Here is a 23065-nt window from a genome sequence, read left to right on the forward strand (position 1 = left end):
ATTGCCAGTCGAAGGCAACATCCTAACCTCCTCTTTTCATTTTTATTTTAGTAAAAGGAGAGGTGCTATCAATGCCAAACAACTATCATACTTAGAAAAGTATAAGCCCAAGTCACGACTAAAGCACAAAAATGGTCATAAGAATTCGTGCTGCGTGCAATAAAACTATCAAAAATCCCACCAGTTAAAGTGTTCATTTTAAACGAAATCTAAAACGAGAAAGAAAGCCGACAGCACAGTAAATGGAAACAAGAAAGCGAATGAGACAGAGATTAGCGTAGATCGCTAGTGGATTTTCACAGGAGAATACTAGGTTTTTGCCCGACGGTGCAAGATATAGCACGCATTTGAAGAATTGAAAGCCGCAGAACAGAGCGTAGATAGCAAGCAAGCAGCAAGCAAAAGGTAGATCGGTCGCATAACCAATGTTTAGCAAAAATGTAAGAGAGGGACGAAGGATCTAGTTAAAACACAGTAAGATAAATTAACACAAACAGTAGAAAAGTTTGCGACAAATGGACGGACAGCTAGACAGCGAGGAACAGTGGAAACTATGTGGTGAATGATATATATATATACACACTTAACATAAAAGAAAACAAAAGAAACTAAGTAAATAATTACATATATAAAACTAGAGCAAAGGCAGATGAATAATACTATCCCGATATTATATGAGTATATAAATTATTAAAATAATGCGAAAACTTTTTTGACACAACCGAAACAAACAAATCATTTACTGTGCAAGCAATGCCACGCATGCTGGAATATTTTGTCGCAGACTGGCTTTTGTGCTAGATCTGGGTTCAATCCGCTTTCGCAGATCATAAGTATACAGTAATTTAGTTAAAATGTTACAGAGATGGATTACCAGAGACAATAGCTCTATTTTTTATGCTTAGATACACATACGCTCACATAAATTTGTTAGCATGTCAATAGCCAGGACGTTTCAATAGTCAGTCAGCCAGCTTGGCTCTAACAAACTCGCTTACCGTTAGAGTGGGTTTCAACCATTAAGAGAGGGAAGTTAGTGCAATATAATTTCTAGCTAGCTAGGAAAATTCTCACAGAGATAATGATGCTGACGATGTTCCTCAGGTGTGGTTAACAGACAGCTTTCTCCAACTATATCGACACGTGATTCAAATAGAAAATCGCGTCGCGTGTGTCGTTTTCGAACCTGTGAAATTAGAAGTTGTTTCAATAAGAGTAGAAAAGTAGTTTCTCAGGAGTGGAGTACTATTCCATGATTCGTTGTACCGATTTCGCTTAAATGATCTTCTGAATTGATTTTTAAAAGTATGGTCAAACGAGCAGTAAAAGGAAAATCATACATCACTAGAAGCATATCGACTGACTCGTACCAGCATTGTATCTCGAAATCAATCGGAAGACAAATTGGCAAAAACCTAAGGTGATCATCAAGAATCAAATGACAATTTCTTGAATCAGATGCACTGGGTTTAATCTTCGGTTGAACTTACTATTGTTGCAGTAAGACATTCTAGATATTTTTGGAGGGATTTACAACGTACTACTGAATAGCACGTGGTTATTGGGATTTGCTGGTTCCTAAAAATATGCGAAGAATTATATTCGGTGATTACGATATTTAATAGTAAAGTAACCGATTTTGAAAACTATATGTTATGATGTAACATTATGAGAATAAAATTTCTGTGTAAGAAATTGATGGTAAACTTATATTATTCACTCACTTTCATGTGGCAAGGAACATGAAACCGATCAAAACTCATTAGAGTTTGCAGTCTTTGTAATGCTGTTCATGAGAAACTTAAACATATATATTGAAGGTAAGTGATCAATTTGAGATTCGTTTTTCATCTAGAATAAAGTTAAGCGTTGTTTGACCAATAAATAGTTAATGGGTTCAATGATGGCAATTTCGGTCACGGGTTACTTTAAAACACGTTATATCCTTGAAACGTCGGCTTTGACATAATAAAACGTGTTTTAAAGTAACCCGTGACCGAAATTGCCATCATTGAACCCATTATCTAGAATAATTATCACCCACATTAACTTATTAAACGAAATTAAACGACAAACAAAGACAAAGCATTCTGCCACCATAACTGTCTACACCAGCGCTACTGTTGAATGAAGCGTCTATCAAATCAGCATCATTATCATCTGCAACAAACCACAATTTGGTAAACCATAACATTACAATCATTGCCTACAGACTAGGTCTAGCTTTAGTATCCATCTATACAAACCTAAACCAAATATCACCGTTGCTTATAAGTTTTGTTTAGATATATGCTGTATGCAAACGATTGAAAAAAACATACACTCTCAAGCAATATATTGCATTCCGTTACTTAATGAAACTATTTATTTAGTACAATTTTTGTTCACCACAAGCACCCAGAGCACAATCTCATTTTGCGGCAAAATATTCCTAGGCAGCCCCATAGCCGAATCGATTCACTATTAGAGAAAACTAGCATCCAGAAAATGCTTCCAATCGGTAGCGTTTAAGCTTCGGTGCCTCTATTGTGTACCGTAGCCATTTTTTTTTGTTTTAGTCCAATCGAACATAAAACAAAAACCGTACGCAACCAATCAAGCCAGTTCATCATTAACCTAATCACTGACACTAAAGTTAAACGCGAGGCGGAGTAGACTATCGGAAGAGATCTTAATAACATGAGCGCACTAAAATATCAAAAAAATTAAATAATTGTGTAATACATACATAAGCGAGTAAATGCAAACTTGAAGCGTCTGTTAGGAGAGAGATCTGTATTCTCTAGTCTTGCGAAACGAACAATGTACTAAATTGTACCAAAAAATAATTAATACATTCGTGCAGAACACAAAACATTACACGGCGCACTGAAATCAAAGGCGAATTACTTATTTTCTCTTTATTTTTCGAAAGGTGACTTTTCTCAAGAAGAAATAGTGAATATTAAATTTTGATAAATGTGTTTGGAGCAGGTATAGAACAAGAAGCAAATAATAATTACTGCACATTTTATGTCATGAAAAACACTTTAGCAAAAGATTTCGCAATCGGGCGGAACATAAACAGAGAGAGAAATATTATTAAAAAAAATAAAAACAGTTTATTATTGCATTATTGATGTCGAGCTTTCTCACGTGCAGGACATTTAGAAGCAGAAAAAAAAAACAAAACCATTTATTATTTGACTCACTACAACAGCCAGTTGCAAAATGACACCTGGATGTTTTATATCGATGTTGTCTACTTCAGCAATAACTGAAATACATTCACAAATTATGCAACCACAAAAACAAAAGCCACCTTCACTAACGACGATCCTAAAGTCGCCCTTAGTTTCGATTTCAATGGAACGAGACGAACTAGGAATGCAGCTACAAATTTACGCGCGCTAAAGCAGAATAATACACCAATCACATTCAGGTTGAAAACTGTAGTGAAAACTTATTAACAGACTTGCCTCACAAATCGGTCAATAACCGGGAAGCAATAAATCAAACATAAGTGGAAATCATCATTATGATGAAGCTTCTCCGATACTTCGGCTTCAAACACGCTAGAATATCCTGACTAAAAAAGACTTCTCCTAAGCACGTGCTTCTTCCGCTGGTTTTCTTTAACCCGTAGAATAGTTACAAGCCGTAATATTTCGGAAAGAAACGCGGTGATGCAAAGATGGACTAAAAGCCAAAACAAGTGGTTGCAAACTCCCGCCCACCGCTAGAAAGTGAATTCATTTGTCCGGTCCTGTTCGGTCGGGAAAATTTCACGGTGAAGATGGTCCTAATCTCGACCCTTCAAGCTGTCGGAAAGTCGAACACTTTTTCTGTCTACGTTTAAGGCATTTTAGGCAAACCAATTAGGACGAACGCAACTATCCCTAAACGTCCACGAATCATTTCCGTGCTTCACACTTTTAGGAATGCTACCGTAAAGTGTATTTTTTTCCTTATATTCCTAATCTGAAATGAGACTTTTCTTTGAAAATAAAGCACTATTTGTTTATTTTATAATCTTATCGTCTACGAAAAAGGAAGAAAAAAAAACAAAAAAAAACATCAAAGCTGTGAACTGTTTTAGACCTCGAGGTATGCTAACAGAAATCTATCAAAACAATGAGGGAATATTTTAAAATTTTATCAGGGGTTTAAAAATGTAACGTTTAGTCATTTCCCGGATGTAGGTACATACCAGTATAGAATGGTTTTTCGCGAAAAACCGAGGGAAACCTTTTCCTGTTTTTGTTGGCATTAACGCCCGAACAAAATCGCACGTCACTATGAACCAATCCAAGAGCAAGAGGGATTGCATACTTAGCCCAGAGTAAAAGAAACCGTAATTTTGAAAGAGTTCTAAAAAACACCCACTCTCATAATACGCATCAGAATAAACAAACATAACTACATTAGCGAATGTAACGAAATGAAGGAACGGTATAGACAAGTGAGGTACGGAACAGTGAAACAATATTATACTGAAATAGATATTGTAATTTTATGACAAAAAAAGTAATAAAGACATCGTGTCTTATTTGTGTCTCATTTCTAACATTCGGAGTTTGATTCTTAAGTGGAATGTCTCAACCAGTTTCACGTGAATATTTGAAAGGGAATAGAGTAATCGTCTCAAGTTCCATTCTACGACCGCCGACTATTCAATTTTCTTAATGCGAAATGTTCAGCATTATGAACATAAATTGAGTATTCAATACATAATGATACGCACCAATTTTTCCAGAATCAGTTGGTTCCAGGTTGCAAATGTTGTTAGGCACCCGGGTCACTTTTCTTCTAATGAAATGTATAAACAACCAATATAGAAAGTTACCATGTATTCGTGGTGTATTATAAACAGAGAAATCAAAAAGGACTAGAAACATGTTTTAATATACTTTTTTTTCACAAAAAACTTTTATATACTTTTAGAAGCATTTTTCTATTTTAACAGCTCCTAATTAACCAAAAAACGTCCGCGATAACTTGCAGCTTTACACAAAATTAAATCATAAATAAAATTGGTTTCCTTAAAGCTTTATATGGACTTTAATAGTGAAAGGGAGAAAATAATAACACTGGAAAGATAACACAAAACCTGAAAAAAAAGGAAAGAATACATTTTTTTTAACCTTTCCTGTGAATTTCGGTGCCCTTAGTAAATGTCACAGGAATGGTTAAAAAGATTTTATATTGCTTTATATTTAGTTTGAGCTCTACTACAGCTGTGTTTGTTATTGTATTCATATTTTGATGAGTGTAAAAAGATATGCATACGTCTGATTGAATCACGACTTTTAAATAATGGGCCGGGCTTGTCGCTTTGACGTTATTTGTACGAGAAAACTCATTTAGGTCTCTGAAAAAATGGTAATGGCTAGGGACACCAAAATTTAACAGGAATGGTTGAATAACTATAACCTTTCATTTTTTTTTGGTTTGAGCTTAAGGAACGCATATGTGTTGACCAGTGTGTTGATGAATAGTCATTACGGTGTTAACACATCGATAAATAACAAACGCCAGGATTTAGGCTTAAATATTTCTTTGTGGATTAAGCAAAAACAACGAAATGTCAAAAAAAGGGACGAATATTATAGCTGTAAGTGACGAGTCAAATTAATACAGACTATCGTTCTAGGATTAAAAATTAAAGAAATTGATAAAAATTTGTTAATTTAATTTTTTTTTCTTTAGAAATATAACGCGTAACGCTGTTACGTGTAGACTAGTGCCGTACACTAGATATCAAGCAACAACATTCAGCATTGCATGCAAGCAAAGAGCTTGCGTCGTATGCCACCTGCGTGTTTTTGTGGCGCGTCGGTTTTTCAATACGCTGAATTCGTTGATCAGCTGATTGTCAAACATAGCGTCTTCTTCAGTAAACAGTTGTTCGTTTTCAAAACACGTGCTGATTCGAACGCAGTCAAGTTAATTTATCGTTTAACCCTAAGCAGATATTGTTTTTTTTTGGAAGAATCATGCTGAAACCTATTCTAAACCAACTGACCTCGAAACGGGTGGTGCTGGCCAGTGGATCTCCAAGGCGTCAAGAGTTAATTCAGAATATTGTAAGTACAGAACTGATTTCGAACTTAGACTTAATATCTAATTAATAATAGCTTAATGCTATGTTCATAAAAAAGTTGTTTCCGTTTAATGATAAAGTCGCGGAAAAACGGTTGTGATTATGACCAGCTCGGCTGTTTCAAACAAGCTTCAAAACAGTTAAATGTGAAACAATTCATGAATTCAAATTTATGTTCAAAAATTGTTAGGTGATTATTGAAAAGTTTAAGGTACTTCACCAAAAATCAAAGTTATTTTTTAAAGTAATTCATGTAAAATAAAAACAGCATGTGTAGGTGAATTTTATGCCAATATTACGTAATAGAATTTTCACTACTATTTTGTTCCATCTTATGTTTTTCTTGAAAAATCTTTTAAATAGGTATGCACAACTTTGTTTTCAAAACTATTCTTTAAAGGTCAATCAGGACTCACTCGACCACCCAAAAATTCCGTAATGCGTCAAATATGGAACATTTAAGCTATGATGCAATTTTACGCACTAAAAAATCAACGAACTTTATCGTCGGTTAGACATGTTTGGAAAAAGAAACAAGAAAAATTCGGAATTCGGTTTCAATTGAAATTTCCAACATAAACACCAATTATACTAAGAGATAGATAGACAAACTGTCTAAATGATGACTGTCACTTCTTTTAACGCTTAATGATTTCCTGGTGGTCCTATAGTAATGGGCTATACATGGTAAATATGTAAAGGACAGTTCAAGGAACGAGATGGTATATAATAACCATACTTATTACTACACTAACTATTTATAATAACTCGATTTTTATTCTGAACTGTTCTGAAGTTTGAGACTGTTCAAAGTTTGAATCAAAACGGTAGTCAATTTTGATATTTTTACCGTTAAACGGAATTTACAATAAAATGTTTGTTTTATTTTTGATCCTTTACTAATTTTTTTATAGTTTTCTTTAAACATGGGACAACCATCGGTAGAACAGTAATTTATGAGCTAATTAGGCTTAATTATTTCTGGGAAGTCAATTAGAGTAATCAGAAACCGTCAGAATGAATCAGTAAAAAAAGTTGGGTTACGGCAAATGATAATTAAAAGTAACAATAAAATAGTAAAATAACGGAAAAAACATAAAAAAGTGTTCAAGATACATCAAAAACTGACGACCATTAAGAAAAGTTTTAAGAGCTCCGAGTAAATGCGGCCAAATCCTAATTTGCGGGTAACAGGGAACTTACAATCCTAAATTAGGAAAATACTGTGCAGAATTTATAATTTTCAAAATCATGTTTCATGTTTATCCTAGTTTTAATTCAAACTAATTAAAGCAATTAGTCGATTTTTTTTTCAATTTAAGACAAACGCTTTTTCAATTTACAAGAATTTGTAGACACTCTCGTACGTTAATTTATAACGTGATCTGAAATTTTGATAACGACAAGAGGCCAATTAATTACAGATCATAAGACAGTGTTTATATATTTCACATGAAAACGAAAGTATAAAGATATAGTGCAAAAACAGATTCTTGAAACAATCGAATCGCTTGTTCCGAAAAGCTTGAATTCTTTATAAAAAAACTGACAATTTGGTTAATAAAGCAGCGTTGTTCTAACCAAAAGAGAGTGTACCCATAGTTCTGTTTCTAGATATTTGTTTTTTTTTTAGCATTCGTACCGTGTCATGAATATGAAGAAAAAAAAAATTGTCGACATTGCCAATGCCAAAGTAATATAAGATTATTTTCATGTCATTGGCTACGATCTGGCGGAATATAAGATTATTTTCATGTCATTGGCTACGAGCTGCTGGAATGGACCATACCAACGAAAAATTACAAACGGTACGTGCCCGAAGCTTAGAAGAAATCACACATGGTTTATATTTCTGAAATTACGGGGACGGTAAAAGCCGAAGAGCTCTGTTCATCGATATGTTGCACCCATCAGAGACAATTTTAAAAGTATTCGTTCAAGGCTAGCTAATGCATTATTTGAACAGTTATAATTTGTTAATGCAAAAGCTATTTGGTTATCAAACCCTTTCTCCCAATTTGGCATCTGAATCTTTTATGAATCTTGTATGAAATGTATGTATCACTAAAGGATTTGCACACTATAACTCGAAAGGCTCCATGGTATTTTTATAAAATATTAAATATTATAAAATATTAATCGTACACTGGCTCGGTTTTCGTGTGATCTAATTAATAGGCGAAGCGGTTGTCCTAGAAACTTTAGAAACGTGAAAATTGCTAGAATACCATTTGTAGACAGGAATTGGGCTTGGATTCCTTACAAATTGGGAACTCAAATCGTCCACACATAGGTTTCGGGTAGGTTCTTGTTCTATGAAACAATTTTGTTGAAGACATTGAGTACACAAAATCAATTTTTCACAGTCAAATATAGAACGAGCACGATTTTTCGAGTTTAGACCACTGTGCACTGTGGGATTTTCAAATAAATCTTTTCACCAATTGTTAATGTCTTGAGATGTAACCCTTGGAATGTGTAGAAACTATTTTGGAAGTTATTTCATAAAACGGTGGTTGAAAAACGTGCTTTACAATAAGTATTTCGTCGGTCTTATATCACTTTTGTACTTAACAACCTTCAAAAGTGGCATTACTCAAAAATGTTCCTTACGATGATTTTAAAACTTTGACCAGAGATTCAGGACGTCATAAAGAATCGAATGGTGTACTCAGATTCTTAACTGCATTTATTTTAAAATAACGGTCTGTGCATCTCAAATCATAGTAATCCATCTGTGCACCATAAATCATAGTAATCCATCATCATAAATCATAGTCTGTAAATCATAGTCTGTGCATCATAAATCATAGTAATCCATGAGTCAGCAGTAAAAAAATTATAGCTTAAACGTCAAACTCTAACCGTGATGACGAAAACAGTGAAGTTATTACGTTCAGAAATGTGGGTGTCTAAAGTATGGTGCCCCGCTGCGAGAAAAACGGAGATCGTGCGGCACTTTGTGGACGCCGGATACGCCCGTTCCGGCATTTATAACATTTTGGCACTATTGAACAACAATCGCAGAGCTTCGAAAGAAAGTACGGTTCCGGACGGCCGGCGACCCTGAGTGACAAATAGCTTTAAAGGATGCTGGAGAGAAAGACCGAGAGAAAAGTGGCTACATCGCTACGTGCGCTTGGCCGGGAGGTCGGTTCTGATCGAATCAGGCGTCGGCCCGCTACTCGAAGCGATTGTTGGAGGAGATGGAGCGGCAAACCGCCCAACGTTCCAGCTGCGTCTTATCCAGAATTTTTGGTCAAATCAGATGCATAAGATCTACTTCAACAATTTTGTCGCGAAAACTGAGAATGAATTGATAAATAAATCGAAAAAGAATTTCAAGAACATGCCTACATGCATGATTTCGTCCGTCATGGTAAATGTTTCGGTTAGCATTGGCCGATATCCTATCGATGCTTATGGTATCGATACTTTAGGGCCTAAATATCGTTATTTTTCATCGATGCAAGCGACTTCGATATCAAGCTGGATCGATACTTTCGCCAAGATATTTTTCGATGCTAAAGGGAAACTATAAAATCGGAAAATATTGTTGATTGCTACAAATTGTCTAACGGAAAATCCTTGTAGAAATGCGCGGATACGATGCATCGCGTTAAAGTCTTCTACAAACAGTGCAAAAATTTGATTTTGTTAAAGACACCAACAGAATTGAATATAGTTCATTAAGCAGACAGTATGTTAAGTAAGTAAGGAAGGATTGAATATACCCGCTCATTTCTAAGGCGTTTTTTCATGCCTCTTGCGAGAAAAATTCTCCTGCATTTGAGAATACTGTCTGTGCAGAGCAAAGCGCCGAGTTTTTGCAAAAGGCAGACAATAAAGAAGTTAAAGCAAAAGGCAGACAATAAAGGCCGCAGACGCGCTTATGCTATTGCATTGATTTGTGTGTGTGACATATAATTCTGTCCCACTGTGTTCCCATTAGGTCTATTGACCGCAGAGATAAAAATATGCAGATTTTTCTTCGAAACGCAGAGTCGGTGTGCAGATTTTTATTGATTCGCAGATACCGTAAACTGGGGTGACTTTGATCACTTTTTTGATTGTATCTCAAATATTTTCAGAATATACTAAAAACAACATTCTTTGATATTTTTAAAATAAGTACTGGCATGCATTGAAAAAGATTCAGTCACTACTTCAAGAGTTTAACAACACTTTTGCTGTTTTTAAATATGCTCTAAAAATTTTACACCAATCATCATTCCGGGGTGACTTTGATCACTTCATTATTTTGATGAATTTGGTGAAACACTTTGCTACTTTCACTAAATTGAACAGCCTCAAACGGCTTAAACGAGTTTATAGATATGGAAAGCAATTTGGGGGCCATTCACATTCTACGTGAACAGTTTATAATGGCGAATGTACAAGATTCATACAAAATTTTTAGAATATATATGAATTGTTATCCACTGAGAGAGAAGGTGGTCTAAAATCATCAAAAACTAGTCCACGAAAAATATGACATGAAATTGGCCAAATTTGCATGTTACTTCACGTCTTAGGTTTTTGTTGAGAAGAAATATGTAATACGCTGTGGAGAATATTGGGACTCAACATTGCCTTTGAGGAAAAATTTGCAAAAATAACAATAAAATGTAATGTTATAATATTTGTTCATCTTAAGAACTAATCTGGGAACAAACTAAAAAAACTTTACGTATTGCAACTTGTTGTTTTGAATCTGCTTGAACCGATTGTTTGTATGCAACAAAAATCGCCAAAAATACACTTTATTTTCAATTAATATTTTAGCAAGAAAAACACTCTTGAAATAGCAGGAAATGCATGAGTAGTAGCAATGCGAACATATATCCACGCATTCAGTGAAGATTACGACAAGTCCCAAGCACTACGAGCTCTTTTTACCACATTTTCAAAAAAGAGGTACAGTGATCAAAGTCACCCCGGTGATCAAAGTCACCCCAGTTTACGGTAATTATATTTCTTCCAGAGTTTCTACAGATTTTTGTCAGAGTTTCTTTACATTTGCGCAGACTTTCTAAATATGTGTGAAAATTTTTGCAGACTTTTGCTTGCGCGAACGCAATTTTTTCAAATCACAGACAAATTATTTTCAGACTTTAAGCAGATTTAGTCGGTGTCTCGAGTAGTTGCTTACATTTTTCAAAAACACCTGGTGTTGTAGTCTTTAAAGTTCTTGGCCACACTGTTTTAGATATAGGCTCAGTTAATACAGTTACTTGTAATAGTCCACATGCTCTGTGTTTTAATCGTAACATTTTGGCGACTAATGATGGGATTCCAGGATTAAATTCGAAGATATTGATAAACTTCGATTTGAGGAGAAAAAAATCCGACTACAGTTTGGGCTAATCGAGGCAAAACTGATAAAATAAAGTGGACATAACCTCATTCCAGTGCAAAATGGAAAAGTCGACAACGCTAGTGCCATTTGATGTGTCGGACACGGCGTCCATCGCAAGTCGGTGGGTTAAATGGAAAAGATCGCTGCAATTGTTTCTGGAAGTAAATTGTGTGGCTTTGGCTTCACGCAAAAGTTCATACTTATTGCACTACGCAGGCCCAGATGTGCAAGACATATTCTATAATATAGAAGGACATGACGTAAATCCGCCCCAGGGTTCTGATGTATTCACTGAAGCGATTCGTTTATTGGATGCACATTTCGCCCCATTGAATAATATTCCGTATGAAAGATGCGTATTCAGAAAAATGGCGCAGCAAGAAAATGAATCAGTCGAAAAATTTATACATCGACTCCGTGATCAGGGCCGACTTTGTGATTACGGAGCTGCATTGGAAATGCGCATTACAGAACAGGTATTCGATCACTGTCTGTCAGATTCGTTGAGAGAAGCAATATTGAAAAAAAAAATTAATGTCAGTTCAGGAAATAGCAGAAGAAGGAAGAGTGCTGGAGACCGTAAAACGCAACCGAGATCAAATGAGTAAAGCGGTCGAAGATCTTCCGTTGAACTTTGTGAAAAGGCAAGTACGTGATGATGTTTGTTTCCGTTGTGGAAATTCAGGCCACTTCGCCAATGATAGAAAATGTCCAGCTAGAACCAAAACATGCGACAAATGTGGAATTACGGGACATTTTAAGAAGATGTGTAAAACTAAAATCAAGAAATCTGAAAAAATACCTCGACGGCCAAAAATTCAGCAAGTGTTAGAAAATCAATCCAATGTTTCGGATACTACAAATGGAGATACAACGGATGACGATTCCGACGACGATTTGCAACAAGTGTATGCTACAAGTACAGAATCAGACAAAACCTCTTGTTTCGTTGGAGGAATTAAAATGAATTGGAGATTCGACACCGGTGCTCACGTTAATGTGATTACACGGGATAAGTGGAAATGGCTTAAGGAGAGAGGCTGTGTAGTGAGCAAAGAGTGCAAGTCCAAAAAAGTACTGAGAGTTTACGGCGACGGTCAATTAAATGTTTATAAAATTATAAAAGCTGACATTGCAACACGGCATAAAACAGTGCACCATGAGATTTATGTGCCAGTGCGTCTTGAACTGTCCTACAGATCAGACGTTTTTTCGGTTGCTTGTGGACTGGTCTTTGACTGCCTATAGCTTCAAAGTTTGTGTTTTGTCAGTGTGTCTTTTAAAGACTACTTGAAAGTTATTTCCCATCAGTCTTTCTCAAGACTACCTACTTTTGAATTTAACATTTGTTTTAACTTTTTTCGTATCACCTGAAATGGCTGGACGGAAAAAGAAACCTCGCATCGCTGCGGGGAGGAAAAGAGAGGCATCTCTTTCTGACACATCGAGTGTCTGTAGTGTCAATCCTTTTGATATTTTGCCTGAGCAAGAAGCTGGTGAAATGGAAGTTACCAATAATGAAACTATACAAAATATAAAATCTTTAAAAAAGGAGAAAGTTCCACCTATTGTGGTAACTATTTTTTCTGAATTTAATATATTCGAAAAGGAACTTTCAACGTTTGTTTCTGACGTTAAAGTTACCTATCAAATTGGCCGTAGAGGTGAATGCCGCTTATTAGCCGACTCAGTGAAGGGTCGTGATCGTCTTGTTCAGTATTTAACTGACAAGATGTACAAATTTTTTACATATGACACCAAGAACGCCAAGCCGTTCAAGGTTGTCTTGAAAGGTCTCACCAACGATCAAACCGTTGATGAGATCAAACTTACTTTAACAGAATTACTTGGCATAGCCCCTACCCAAGTAATTCTAATGAAACAAAAATCACGAGGCGAAAACAGTCAGAGAACTGGAATTTCCCTTGTTAATTATTTAATTCATTATAACCGCAATGAGGTTAACAACTTAAAATTTTTTGAAAAAGCACATGCTTTGTATAATGTGCGTGTAAAGTGGGAAACTTATAGGAAGTATGGCGGAGGTGAAAAGCATATCACCCAATGCCGTACTTGCCAACGTTATGGCCATGGTTCCAAATTCTGTAACATGGACCAAAAATGTCTTAATTGTGGAGACTCTTCTCACAAAAAGGACACATGTCCTGTGAAAGAGAGTAAAAATTTTCGCTGTGCGAATTGTAACGGCAACCATATGTCAAATTTTTATCAATGCCCAGTCCGTTTAGCAATTGTTAAGGCAAGGCAAGGTAAACAAAATTCAATTTCTCAATTAAAACCAACTTCAAAACAAAATTCTCCAAGCGTACCAGTGACGCATAGTTTACCTACTCCTTTGCATACCCGTTTAACTTATGCACAGGTTACAGGTAGTTCGAACATTATACCGCCTAGTGTTGGTAGATCGAAAATGACCGTTAATATGGGTAAGCAAAACACGCTAGAAAATAATTGTACACCTATCACTCCAGCTAATATTGCTACCGAAAATATTTTTTCTAATGTCAACTGCCTGGGGCCTATTACGGCAGGTAAACTTTCTTTTTTGCAACAGGCAATGTTCGATCTTATGAACGCCATGTTGCAGGCAAAATCAATGTTTGAAGCCATTCAAATAGGCACAAATTTTACTATTAAAATTGTTTCTAATTTAAAATTTAGCAATGATTTTAAATAAAACAATTAAAATATTAAATTGGAATGCTCGCTCATTGAAGGCCAATGAGAATGAGCTTTTTAATTTTTTAACAGTAAATAATGTGCATATTGCAATTATTACTGAAACATTTTTGAAACCTAACATAAAATTAAAATATGATCCCAATTACGTGATTCATAGATATGATAGGATTCAGGGTTCCGGCGGTGGAGTTGCAATTGTTATTCATCGCCGAATCAAACATCGTGCTCTTCCCCATCTTGAGACGAATGTTATTGAAACTTTGGGAATTGAAGTTCAAACTGAACTTGGGGTTTTATTTATTGCCGCAGCATATTTACCATTCCAATGCACACGCGAGCACAAAAATTATTTTAAAGGTGATTTACAAAAACTCACCAGAAATCGTTCGAAATTTTTCATAATCGGCGATTTTAACGCTAAACATCGTTCATGGAATAATTCTCAAAGTAATTCCAATGGCAAAATTTTATTCAATGATTGTTCTTCAGGATACTATTCTATTTTGTCTCCGAATAGTCCTACATGCTTTTCTTCTGTAAGAAACCCTTCAACAATTGATTTGGTGCTGACAGATCAAAGTCATGTATGTAGTGATTTGATCACACATGCTGACTTTGATTCTGACCATCTTCCAATAACTTTTTCTTTATCACATGAATCAGTTCTAAACCCTATGAGCTCTGTTTTTAATTATAACAAAGCTAATTGGGAAAGATACAAAAATTGAGAGAAATTTCAATAATGAGCTTGATTTGCAAAACGAAGTGAATATTGATTCCGCTTTGGAAGCATTAAAATGTGCAATTGTTGATGCCAGGAATTATTCTGTTCCAAAGGCTCAAGTGAAATTTGATTCACCAATAATTGACGAAAATCTTCAACTTCTAATTCGTTTGAAAAATGTCCGCAGACGTCAATATCAACGTTCTCGTGACCCTGTTTTTAAAACTATTTATAAAGATTTACAGAAAGAGATTAAACATAGATTTACTCTTCTGAGAAATCAAAATTTTGAGACTAAAGTTGAAAAATTGAAACCATATTCAAAACCATTTTGGAAGCTGTCGAAGATTCTTAAGAAACCTTCAAAGCCTATTCCAGTTTTAAAAGATGGTGAACGTTTTCTTGTATCCAATGAACAAAAGGCTCAAAGACTTGCTCAGCAGTTTGAGAGTGTTCATAACTCAAATTTGAATTTTGTGAGTCCAATTGAAAATGAAGTCACACGTCAATTTGATTTAATTTCTTCCCAGAATTTTTTACCTGCAGAAATAATTGAAACTAACTTGAATGAGATTAAATCAATTATTAAAAATTTCAAAAATATGAAAGCACCTGGTGACGATGGAATCTTTAATATACTAATCAAACATCTCCCTGAGAGCACAATGGATTTTTTAGTGAAAATTTTCAATTGCTGCTTCAAAATTGCATATTTTCCCAAATTATGGAAAAATGCAAAAATTACTCCCATTTTAAAACCGGATAAGAACCCAGCTGAAGTTTCAAGTTATCGACCAATCAGTTTGCTTTCTTCAATAAGTAAACTGTTTGAGAGAGTTATTCTTAACAGAATGATGTCACACATCAACGAAAATTCAATTTTTGCAAATGAACAGTTTTGATTTCGCCATGGGCATTCCACAACTCATCAATTGCTCAGAGTTACTAATATGATACGAGCTAACAAATCTGAAGGTTATTCCACTGGAGCTGCTCTTTTAGACATAGAAAAAGCATTCGACAGTGTTTGGCATAAAGGTTTGATTGCGAAATTGCAAACTTTTAATTTTCCAATTTTCCTAATCAAAATTTTAAAAAATTATCTTACTGATCGAACTCTGCAGGTTGTCTATCAGAATTCAAAATCTGATAGATTTCCTGTCAGAGCAGGTGTACCTCAAGGTTCAGTCTTGGGTCCAGTCCTGTACAACATATTCACTTCAGATCTTCCTGATTTGCCTCCAGGATGCACAAAGTCATTGTTCTGCGATGACACAAGCATTTCCGTAAAAGGAAAAAGTCTTCGTGTCATATGCAGTCGATTGCAGAAAAGTTAAGATATTTTTTCTTCCTACTTGCAAAAGTAGAAAATCTCTCCCAATGCTTATTTAACTTATTTTCAAAGAGCACATTGAGAGTATACAAGCCAAGTGCATCAAATATACGAGATGTTTATATCCTCTCATTAACAGGAATTCTAAACTTTGTTTAAAGAACAAACTTTTGATTTACAAACAAATTTTTAGACCAGCAATGCTTTATGCTGTACCGATCTGGTCAAGTTGCTGTTCAACAAGGAAGAAAACGCTCCAAAGGATTCAGAATAAAATTCTGAAAATGATTTTGAAGCGTCCTCCTTGGTTTGGTACACTCGAATTACATAGACTTACTGGTGTTGAACCATTAGAAGCTATGTCAAATAAAATTATTAACAATTTTCGACAAAAATCGTTGCAATCCTCAATTGCTACGATAAGCTCTCTTTATAGCCAATAAGTTAGCAATTAAGTTAGTTGTAAGTTTACTTCCCCTTTTCTGACAAGTAGGTTTAAATCCCTACGAATGATAAGTCCTAATTGCGAAAGCAAACAAATCCTAACAATTAAAATTCCAAATTTCTAACAGTGTTGAGAAGTCACCATTTGTGATTGGACACACATACTCATTATTTACTAATATTTATCATAAATACTTAAGCTACTAACAAATCCCCCCTTAAAAAAAAAAAAATGAGATTTATGTGGTTGACAAGAAAAAAGGTGCCAGTCTGCTAAGCAAAAATACTTCGATGGAACTTGGATTGATCGAAATACATGGAGAAATTTTTCACGTTGGAGATGTAAATGAGCCTATGATTGGAAAATTGAAAGATGTGCAAGTAGAGGTTGAAATAGATAGCAGTGTAATACCCGTACAGCAATCGTGTAGGCGATTGCCTATTCCGATGAAAAAGCTAGTTGATGCCAAACTCAAGGATTTACTTAATCAAGACATTATTGAGCTTGCACCTCTCAATATCAGCTGGGCTTCGCCACTTGTTGTTACTCCGAAGGACGGTGGACGGAACGTGCGTCTTTGTGTGGACATGCGTAAAGCAAATAAAGCGATTATAACAGAAAAGCATCCTCTACCGACTTTTGAGAAAATAATGCCTTACCTAGACGGATGTAAAATGTTTAGCAAAATCGATTTAGTTAAAGCATTTCATCAAATTGAGCTAGCTCCTTCGTCGCGCGATATTACTACCTTTGTCACACAAGATGCCTACTATCGTTTCAAAAGGCTAATGTTTGGGATGAAAGTGGCACCGGAAATATTCCAACGCTGCATTGAAAGGGTATTGAAGGGGTTAAATGGCGTAAAAGTGTTTATCGACGACATACTGGTATACGGATCGTCCGAAGAAGAGCATAATACACGATTAAAGGCAGTATTGAATCGTTTATCTGAAAACGGGCTCATTATTAACGAAGCTAAATGTGAATTTAAAAAAATAATTGTGAAGGGGTCATCAGCTTTCAGCCCACGGTATTTTTCCCACAGACGAAAAGATCAGTGCGATTAAAAGTTTTCGACGTCCCCAAAATACCAGTGAGATGCGCAGTTTTTTAGGTTTGATTAACCATTCAGAAAAAATTATTCCTAACCTATCGACTCTAACAGCACCACTTAGGGAAATGATTACCAAGAGAGCCACATTCCATTGGTCGAAGAAGGCGAAAAAATCATTTGATGAGGTAAACGGGGGGAACGGACCCCCCTGCCCCCCCCTGGCTACGCCTATGCATGAATGATGACTGTTGGGATGAAAATTTAAAAGCATTCGCCCCTTTCAAGTCAGAGATGTGCTTTTCAAAAGACATTCTGCTCCGCAGAGATAAAATTGTTGTCCCTCGTGATTTACGTGAGACAGTGTTGCAGATATCACACATCGGCCACCCGGGCAAAGAAAAAATGAAACGGCGATTACGAGCAGCTTTATGGTGGCCTGGATTAGATTCTGATGTCGAGAAAACGTGTCGAAGCTGTGTTGATTGCCTGTTGGTTGGACCACTGAATAAGCCGGAACCGCAACGCGTTCGAGAGATGCCGTCAGCCCCTTGGATACATTTAAGTGCCGATTTTTTGGGCCCGTTACCCAACGGCAAATACATTTTCGTTCTTGTAGATTTATATAGTCGATTCGTAATAGCAGAATTCATGACCCGCACTTTATCAGCAGATGTTATCAGAACACTGAAACAAATTTTCACAAGAATGGGATTGCCATCGGTGCTGACGACTGATAATGCCAGAAATTTTTCGAGTCAAGAGTTCAACGACTACTGCGTCGATTATGGTAATAAACTAACCCATACCACACCATACTGGCCCTGTGCGAATGGTGAGGTCGAGCGACTAAAACGTTCTTTGCTGTAAATACTCAAGATAAGCCAGCGTCAAGGAACAGATCTTGAAGCATCACAACAAGATTATCTTTATATGTATTCAGTAACTCCGCATAGCGTCATTGCAATACCTCCGGCCACATTGATGTTTGGTCGCAGATTTCGTGATTTGTTTCTGATATTCGTGATGACGTTGTAATTGACGATGAAATGCGAGATAAGGATGCTGTGATCAAGCATCGTACCAAGCTAAACCTAGATAGGAAAGCAGGAGCGAAGAAAACATCCTTTCAAATCGGCGATGAAGTTCTAATGAAAAATATGCAACCATCAAATAAGCTGTCACCCACTTTCTTACCTGTACCAGCAACAGTATTGAAAAAAAATGGCAATATGGCAACGGCGGAGACCGAGCAAGGACAGCGGTTCAAAAGAAATACATCACACTTTAAAATCTATCATCCATTACCCTATGTAGAAAAGGAATCATCAGCAGACGCTACTGATTACGATGAACGGCTCGAACCTGCTACGGATATTGAACAACCCTATGAACCAGTTGTGCATCGTCCTCGTAAAGATATTACGCTACCAAAGCGTTTCGAAGACTACTGTTTGGTGTAAACAAATTCCATTACCTTCTATCACTTTTATCGAACTTGTTTTATTATAAAAAGAGAGATATGTTGTAGTCTTTAAAGTTCTTGGCCACACTGTTTTAGATATAGGCTCAGTTAATACAGTTACTTGTAATAGTCCACATGCTCTGTGTTTTAATCGTAACACCTGGCATCTCTGATTTCCCGTATTAAAAATGAAGAAAAAACGGTAGCTTTTCATAGACCTGTTTCAAGTAGCAGGCAAAGTATCGATACAGCTGGTATCAATGCTTTGCCCTCGATATCAGGCTGGTGTCGATACTGCCGCAAGGCCGCTCGCAAGGGCGTAGAATTTCTTTGTGAGTAAGCTGATATTACAACCTTCCATGGCAAATTTATCATACTCAATAATGTGTCTTAGTTTTTTTTATCACCATTCGAAACAAGTTCTTTTTTTTAGCAAATGTTACGATCAAGATTTTCCAAAGAAAAAGAGGATCGCTTCAAAGTTTATCTGCTAAATAAATGTTAGGTACACTAGACCGCATTCAACATTTGAAATTGATGTCAGTTCGACCGAATAGCAGAAAAATCTGTTTTTTTGGCCATATTTCTCAGTAATACAGGATCTATATTACAGAAATATAGATTCTGTATTACTGAGAAATTTGTACATGTTTCATCCCTAATTTTGAGATCAAATCCTTATATCAGGTCTAGGATTCTTTTTGATGTTATCTTGAATTGCCTTGGATTATTTTCTGAGAAATTTATATTTTTTTAAGTTTTTAGTTTTTATCTGTTCTAAGATTTAAATTAAAGAGTGAAAGCAACACCTGAGAAGGGCTTGCATTTGCTTGTGAACCTTAGAACTGGATATCAAGAATCATAAGTTTATAGGGTCTCTCTCGTAGTTCTAGATTTTTATCTGGAATCAATTCTGATTGATAGGTGCTTTAAAGGTTTGATCAAGGCCACATAACTTTCGGGGTTGAAATCGTTAAGGACAAGCTTTGGATTATTGTTATTGTTGGAAAGTGTACTTTATATCTACTTTGTTGTTGGTGTTCTTTTAAGATTTACTATTCAGCTGTGGATAGCAAATGACAGTAATTCCTGGTCCGTTTTGCGATTGTTTCTTTGACGCCTAAAACTTCAGTCAATGGTTTGCTGTCGATGAATGAAATTGCTATCTAATGCTTCTTTAGGATAGAGAGTTAAGTTCGGATTTCAAAACATTCTAAAACAATCTGTCATGAGTATTTGAACTTTACAAATAAAGTTTCATCAAACACTAGTTTATAGGACTATGTTTTGTCCTACGTTGTATTTTGAGATAAGTATCTACTGGTTGCTGTAACTCAACGGAAATAATGGAAATACATTAGATTCCGTAAAATAATAAATTCAGATAAGGGCAACTGGATTAAAGTTCATTCGCACTCAAAAATTAGAGAGAGTAATGAACATTTAGTTCCTGTTTAGGTGTATTCCGTGGATTAAATGTGAGTTTTCTAAGTTTGGCATAGGATAGCGAATTAAATATACTTCGAAAGTTGTACACAACCGTACGGGTCAGCAGGGGCACCAAATGACAATATTTGCTGACTGCAACTGAATCTAATGATGGCTAGTTACAACTGGAGGTTTCTATTAATTTTCGCTTTGCAGTACGAATAATATCTAACAAAATAATTACACATTTGCAAAAAAATTGGAATTAATTTTATTTTACTTTTACGTACAATCATATTTGCACAGTGGTACAAAGACTTTCCGAGTCCTATCCTGTGCCTATTCCTTTCCCAGTGCCTATTGAACGTTGTAGTTAACGATTATAAAGAAATGTATGTTGATAAATTCATTACTGTTTATAAAAAAGGTGCTTTTTAGTAGTTCTAAGTTAAAAATGTGTGATTCGATCATGTATGTCAATATTTTATGTCAATATTTCATAGCAATACATGATTAGAGGTTTGGTTGTTTCTGTTTTGAATTAATCTCAATTGTTAAAACCGTTTTTTAATAACTGTTAGAATCATAATTGAAACAATGAAATTGTTGTTACTGAGCGTCCGGAAAGCATGTCACGAGTTAAGCAACTTAATAAATATTAAACCTAATACAATAATTTATATTGAATAAACACCATCAAATCAAAAAGTACAGTTTATTTACACTTATTCTCAGGGTCTTTCGAATGTTGCGCTCTGCCCGTCCACATTTGAGGAAAACCTCAATAAATCGGATTACTCCTTCAGCGAATATGTTGCCGAGACGGCTTACCACAAGGTTCTGGAAGTGTACAAACGCCTATCGGCATGCGAGAACCCAAACCAAAGGCCGGACATTGTGATCGGAGCTGACACGATGGTCACCATGGACGGAAAGATGTATGGCAAACCAAAGGCGCCGGATGTCGCATTCCAGATGCTTAGTGAGTAAGTGGTCACTCAGATTGCGTATACAAACACCCAACACCTGACATTAAGGGAATTTCGTTCAGATTGATAGGCCGCCAGCACATCGTCTATACCGGGGTGGTGATTAAATATCACGACAAGGAGGTAAAGTTTACGGAAGCTTGTAAAGTGAACTTTGGCAAAGCGACCGCCGCACAGATTCGAGCCTACGTTGACACTGGCGAGCCGCTGTAAGTATTCGTTTCTGTTAAATGGCCAATGTTTCGACTAGAGGACAGCATGAAGTGTTTAATTGAGTTTGTGGTTTTTGGTTTTCCGCAGAGATAAAGCTGGTGGCTATGGAATTCAAGGCATCGGAGGAACCTTCGTGGAGAAGATCGATGGCGACTATTTTACGGTGGTCGGTCTACCTTTATATCGGATATCGGCTGAACTTTGTAAGTTATTTGGCTATGAAATAACTGAGTAACTTTCGCATTCCTTAATAGAAAAAAAAATGGCAAAGCGGATGAATCAACAGGTTGTAGACTTTTGACTTGTATCGTGTTTGAATTATACTCCGAAAAGCATAAAAAGCACCCTTGCATGACCGACACGGGAAGCGAACCGTTAGCATTGGCACACATGATGTCTGAATCAGCAGAAAAACAACCAATAAGCAAACTAATAATAACAGAGCTTTGTATCATACCAGCAGGTTTCCTTCTATTCTGCTTCTAACCTATGGCTAGGCTGCTGTGTAAATGCATGACTGCGTGAACAGGAAGATGGGATTGAATTCCAACGGTGTTTCCGTGAATAACCAAAAAGGCGTTTTTCTGTTTCAGTTCAATTTCACCGATTGGGGCGAGACCTTCGCTGATCAACTACAATGGAGCTAGCCACGAGTAACTGGCCCGATCCGGCTAGCAATCGGGTGTAATTATCTATTGAGTAATCTAATTTAACGCTAGACACCTTTCGGGGTCGAAACGGAACAAGCCGTTTTTCGAGTATGGCATGTGCCTTTATTTCTGCCGCTCGCTAGGGATGCTGCACATTGGGGACATTGCTCAATACTATTCAAAGCTTTTTTGTTTGCTTTCGAATTGTTGACCGGATTTCAAGTAGTATCACTAAAATAGCTATTTCATAATTTATTCGCTTTCCTTCGTAACACAACGTCGAACGTATTCGATAAATCGAACATTCACAACTTTCCCACCCCTAATACCTCAGTAACACTGATAGCAGCCAAAAGGTGAACCAGATCGAGTGAATGTACTCAGTAGCAACGAAAGCCAGCGGCAGTCAATTGACCCGGTCAAAGTTAGAAAGAAATTGCGCACTGGAATCTACTATCGGCGCGGTTCTATTAGCACTGGAATCAGTTATGTTCTTCCCATTATCCTATTCGAGTAGCCAATTGGTGAATCAGGGATCAATAGAGAGCATCTGCCGAGATGAGCGTTCAATGCAGTTGAGCGCGCAAATTTAATTTCAATTGATTGAACTCGTGGAACCAATT

At 36.2% G+C, this 23065-nt stretch overlaps 2 protein-coding genes across 6 annotated transcripts in view; both read left to right on the forward strand.

Annotated features, from left to right (window-relative positions):
* LOC129726571 (PRL-1 phosphatase) overlaps window positions 1-4546 on the forward strand; it is a 104094-nt gene extending 99548 nt beyond the window's left edge. For all 4 annotated transcript variants that reach the window (XM_055683432.1, XM_055683429.1, XM_055683433.1 and 1 more), the window contains one exon: window positions 52-4546. In XM_055683432.1, the coding sequence (XP_055539407.1) occupies window positions 52-163 (112 nt within the window). In that variant the 3' untranslated portion in view covers window positions 164-4546. The remainder of the gene's footprint in view (window positions 1-51) is intronic.
* A 1325-nt stretch (window positions 4547-5871) lies between these two features.
* LOC129730076 (dTTP/UTP pyrophosphatase) lies at window positions 5872-22093 on the forward strand. Of its 2 annotated transcripts, XM_055689102.1 has the most exons (5): window positions 5872-6065; window positions 21326-21576; window positions 21642-21788; window positions 21880-21995; window positions 22047-22093. In XM_055689102.1, coding segments are annotated over exons 1-5 (606 nt in total). In that variant the 5' UTR covers window positions 5872-5975; the 3' UTR covers window positions 22049-22093. The 2 variants fall into 2 exon arrangements, with proteins under 2 accessions (XP_055545077.1, XP_055545076.1); XM_055689101.1 differs by having other exon boundaries at window positions 21880-22093.
* The last annotated feature ends 972 nt before the right edge of the window (window positions 22094-23065 follow it).

Source organism: Wyeomyia smithii, chromosome 3, assembly GCF_029784165.1.
Source record: "Wyeomyia smithii strain HCP4-BCI-WySm-NY-G18 chromosome 3, ASM2978416v1, whole genome shotgun sequence".
In the NCBI taxonomy this organism is placed as follows: Eukaryota; Metazoa; Arthropoda; class Insecta; order Diptera; family Culicidae; genus Wyeomyia; species Wyeomyia smithii.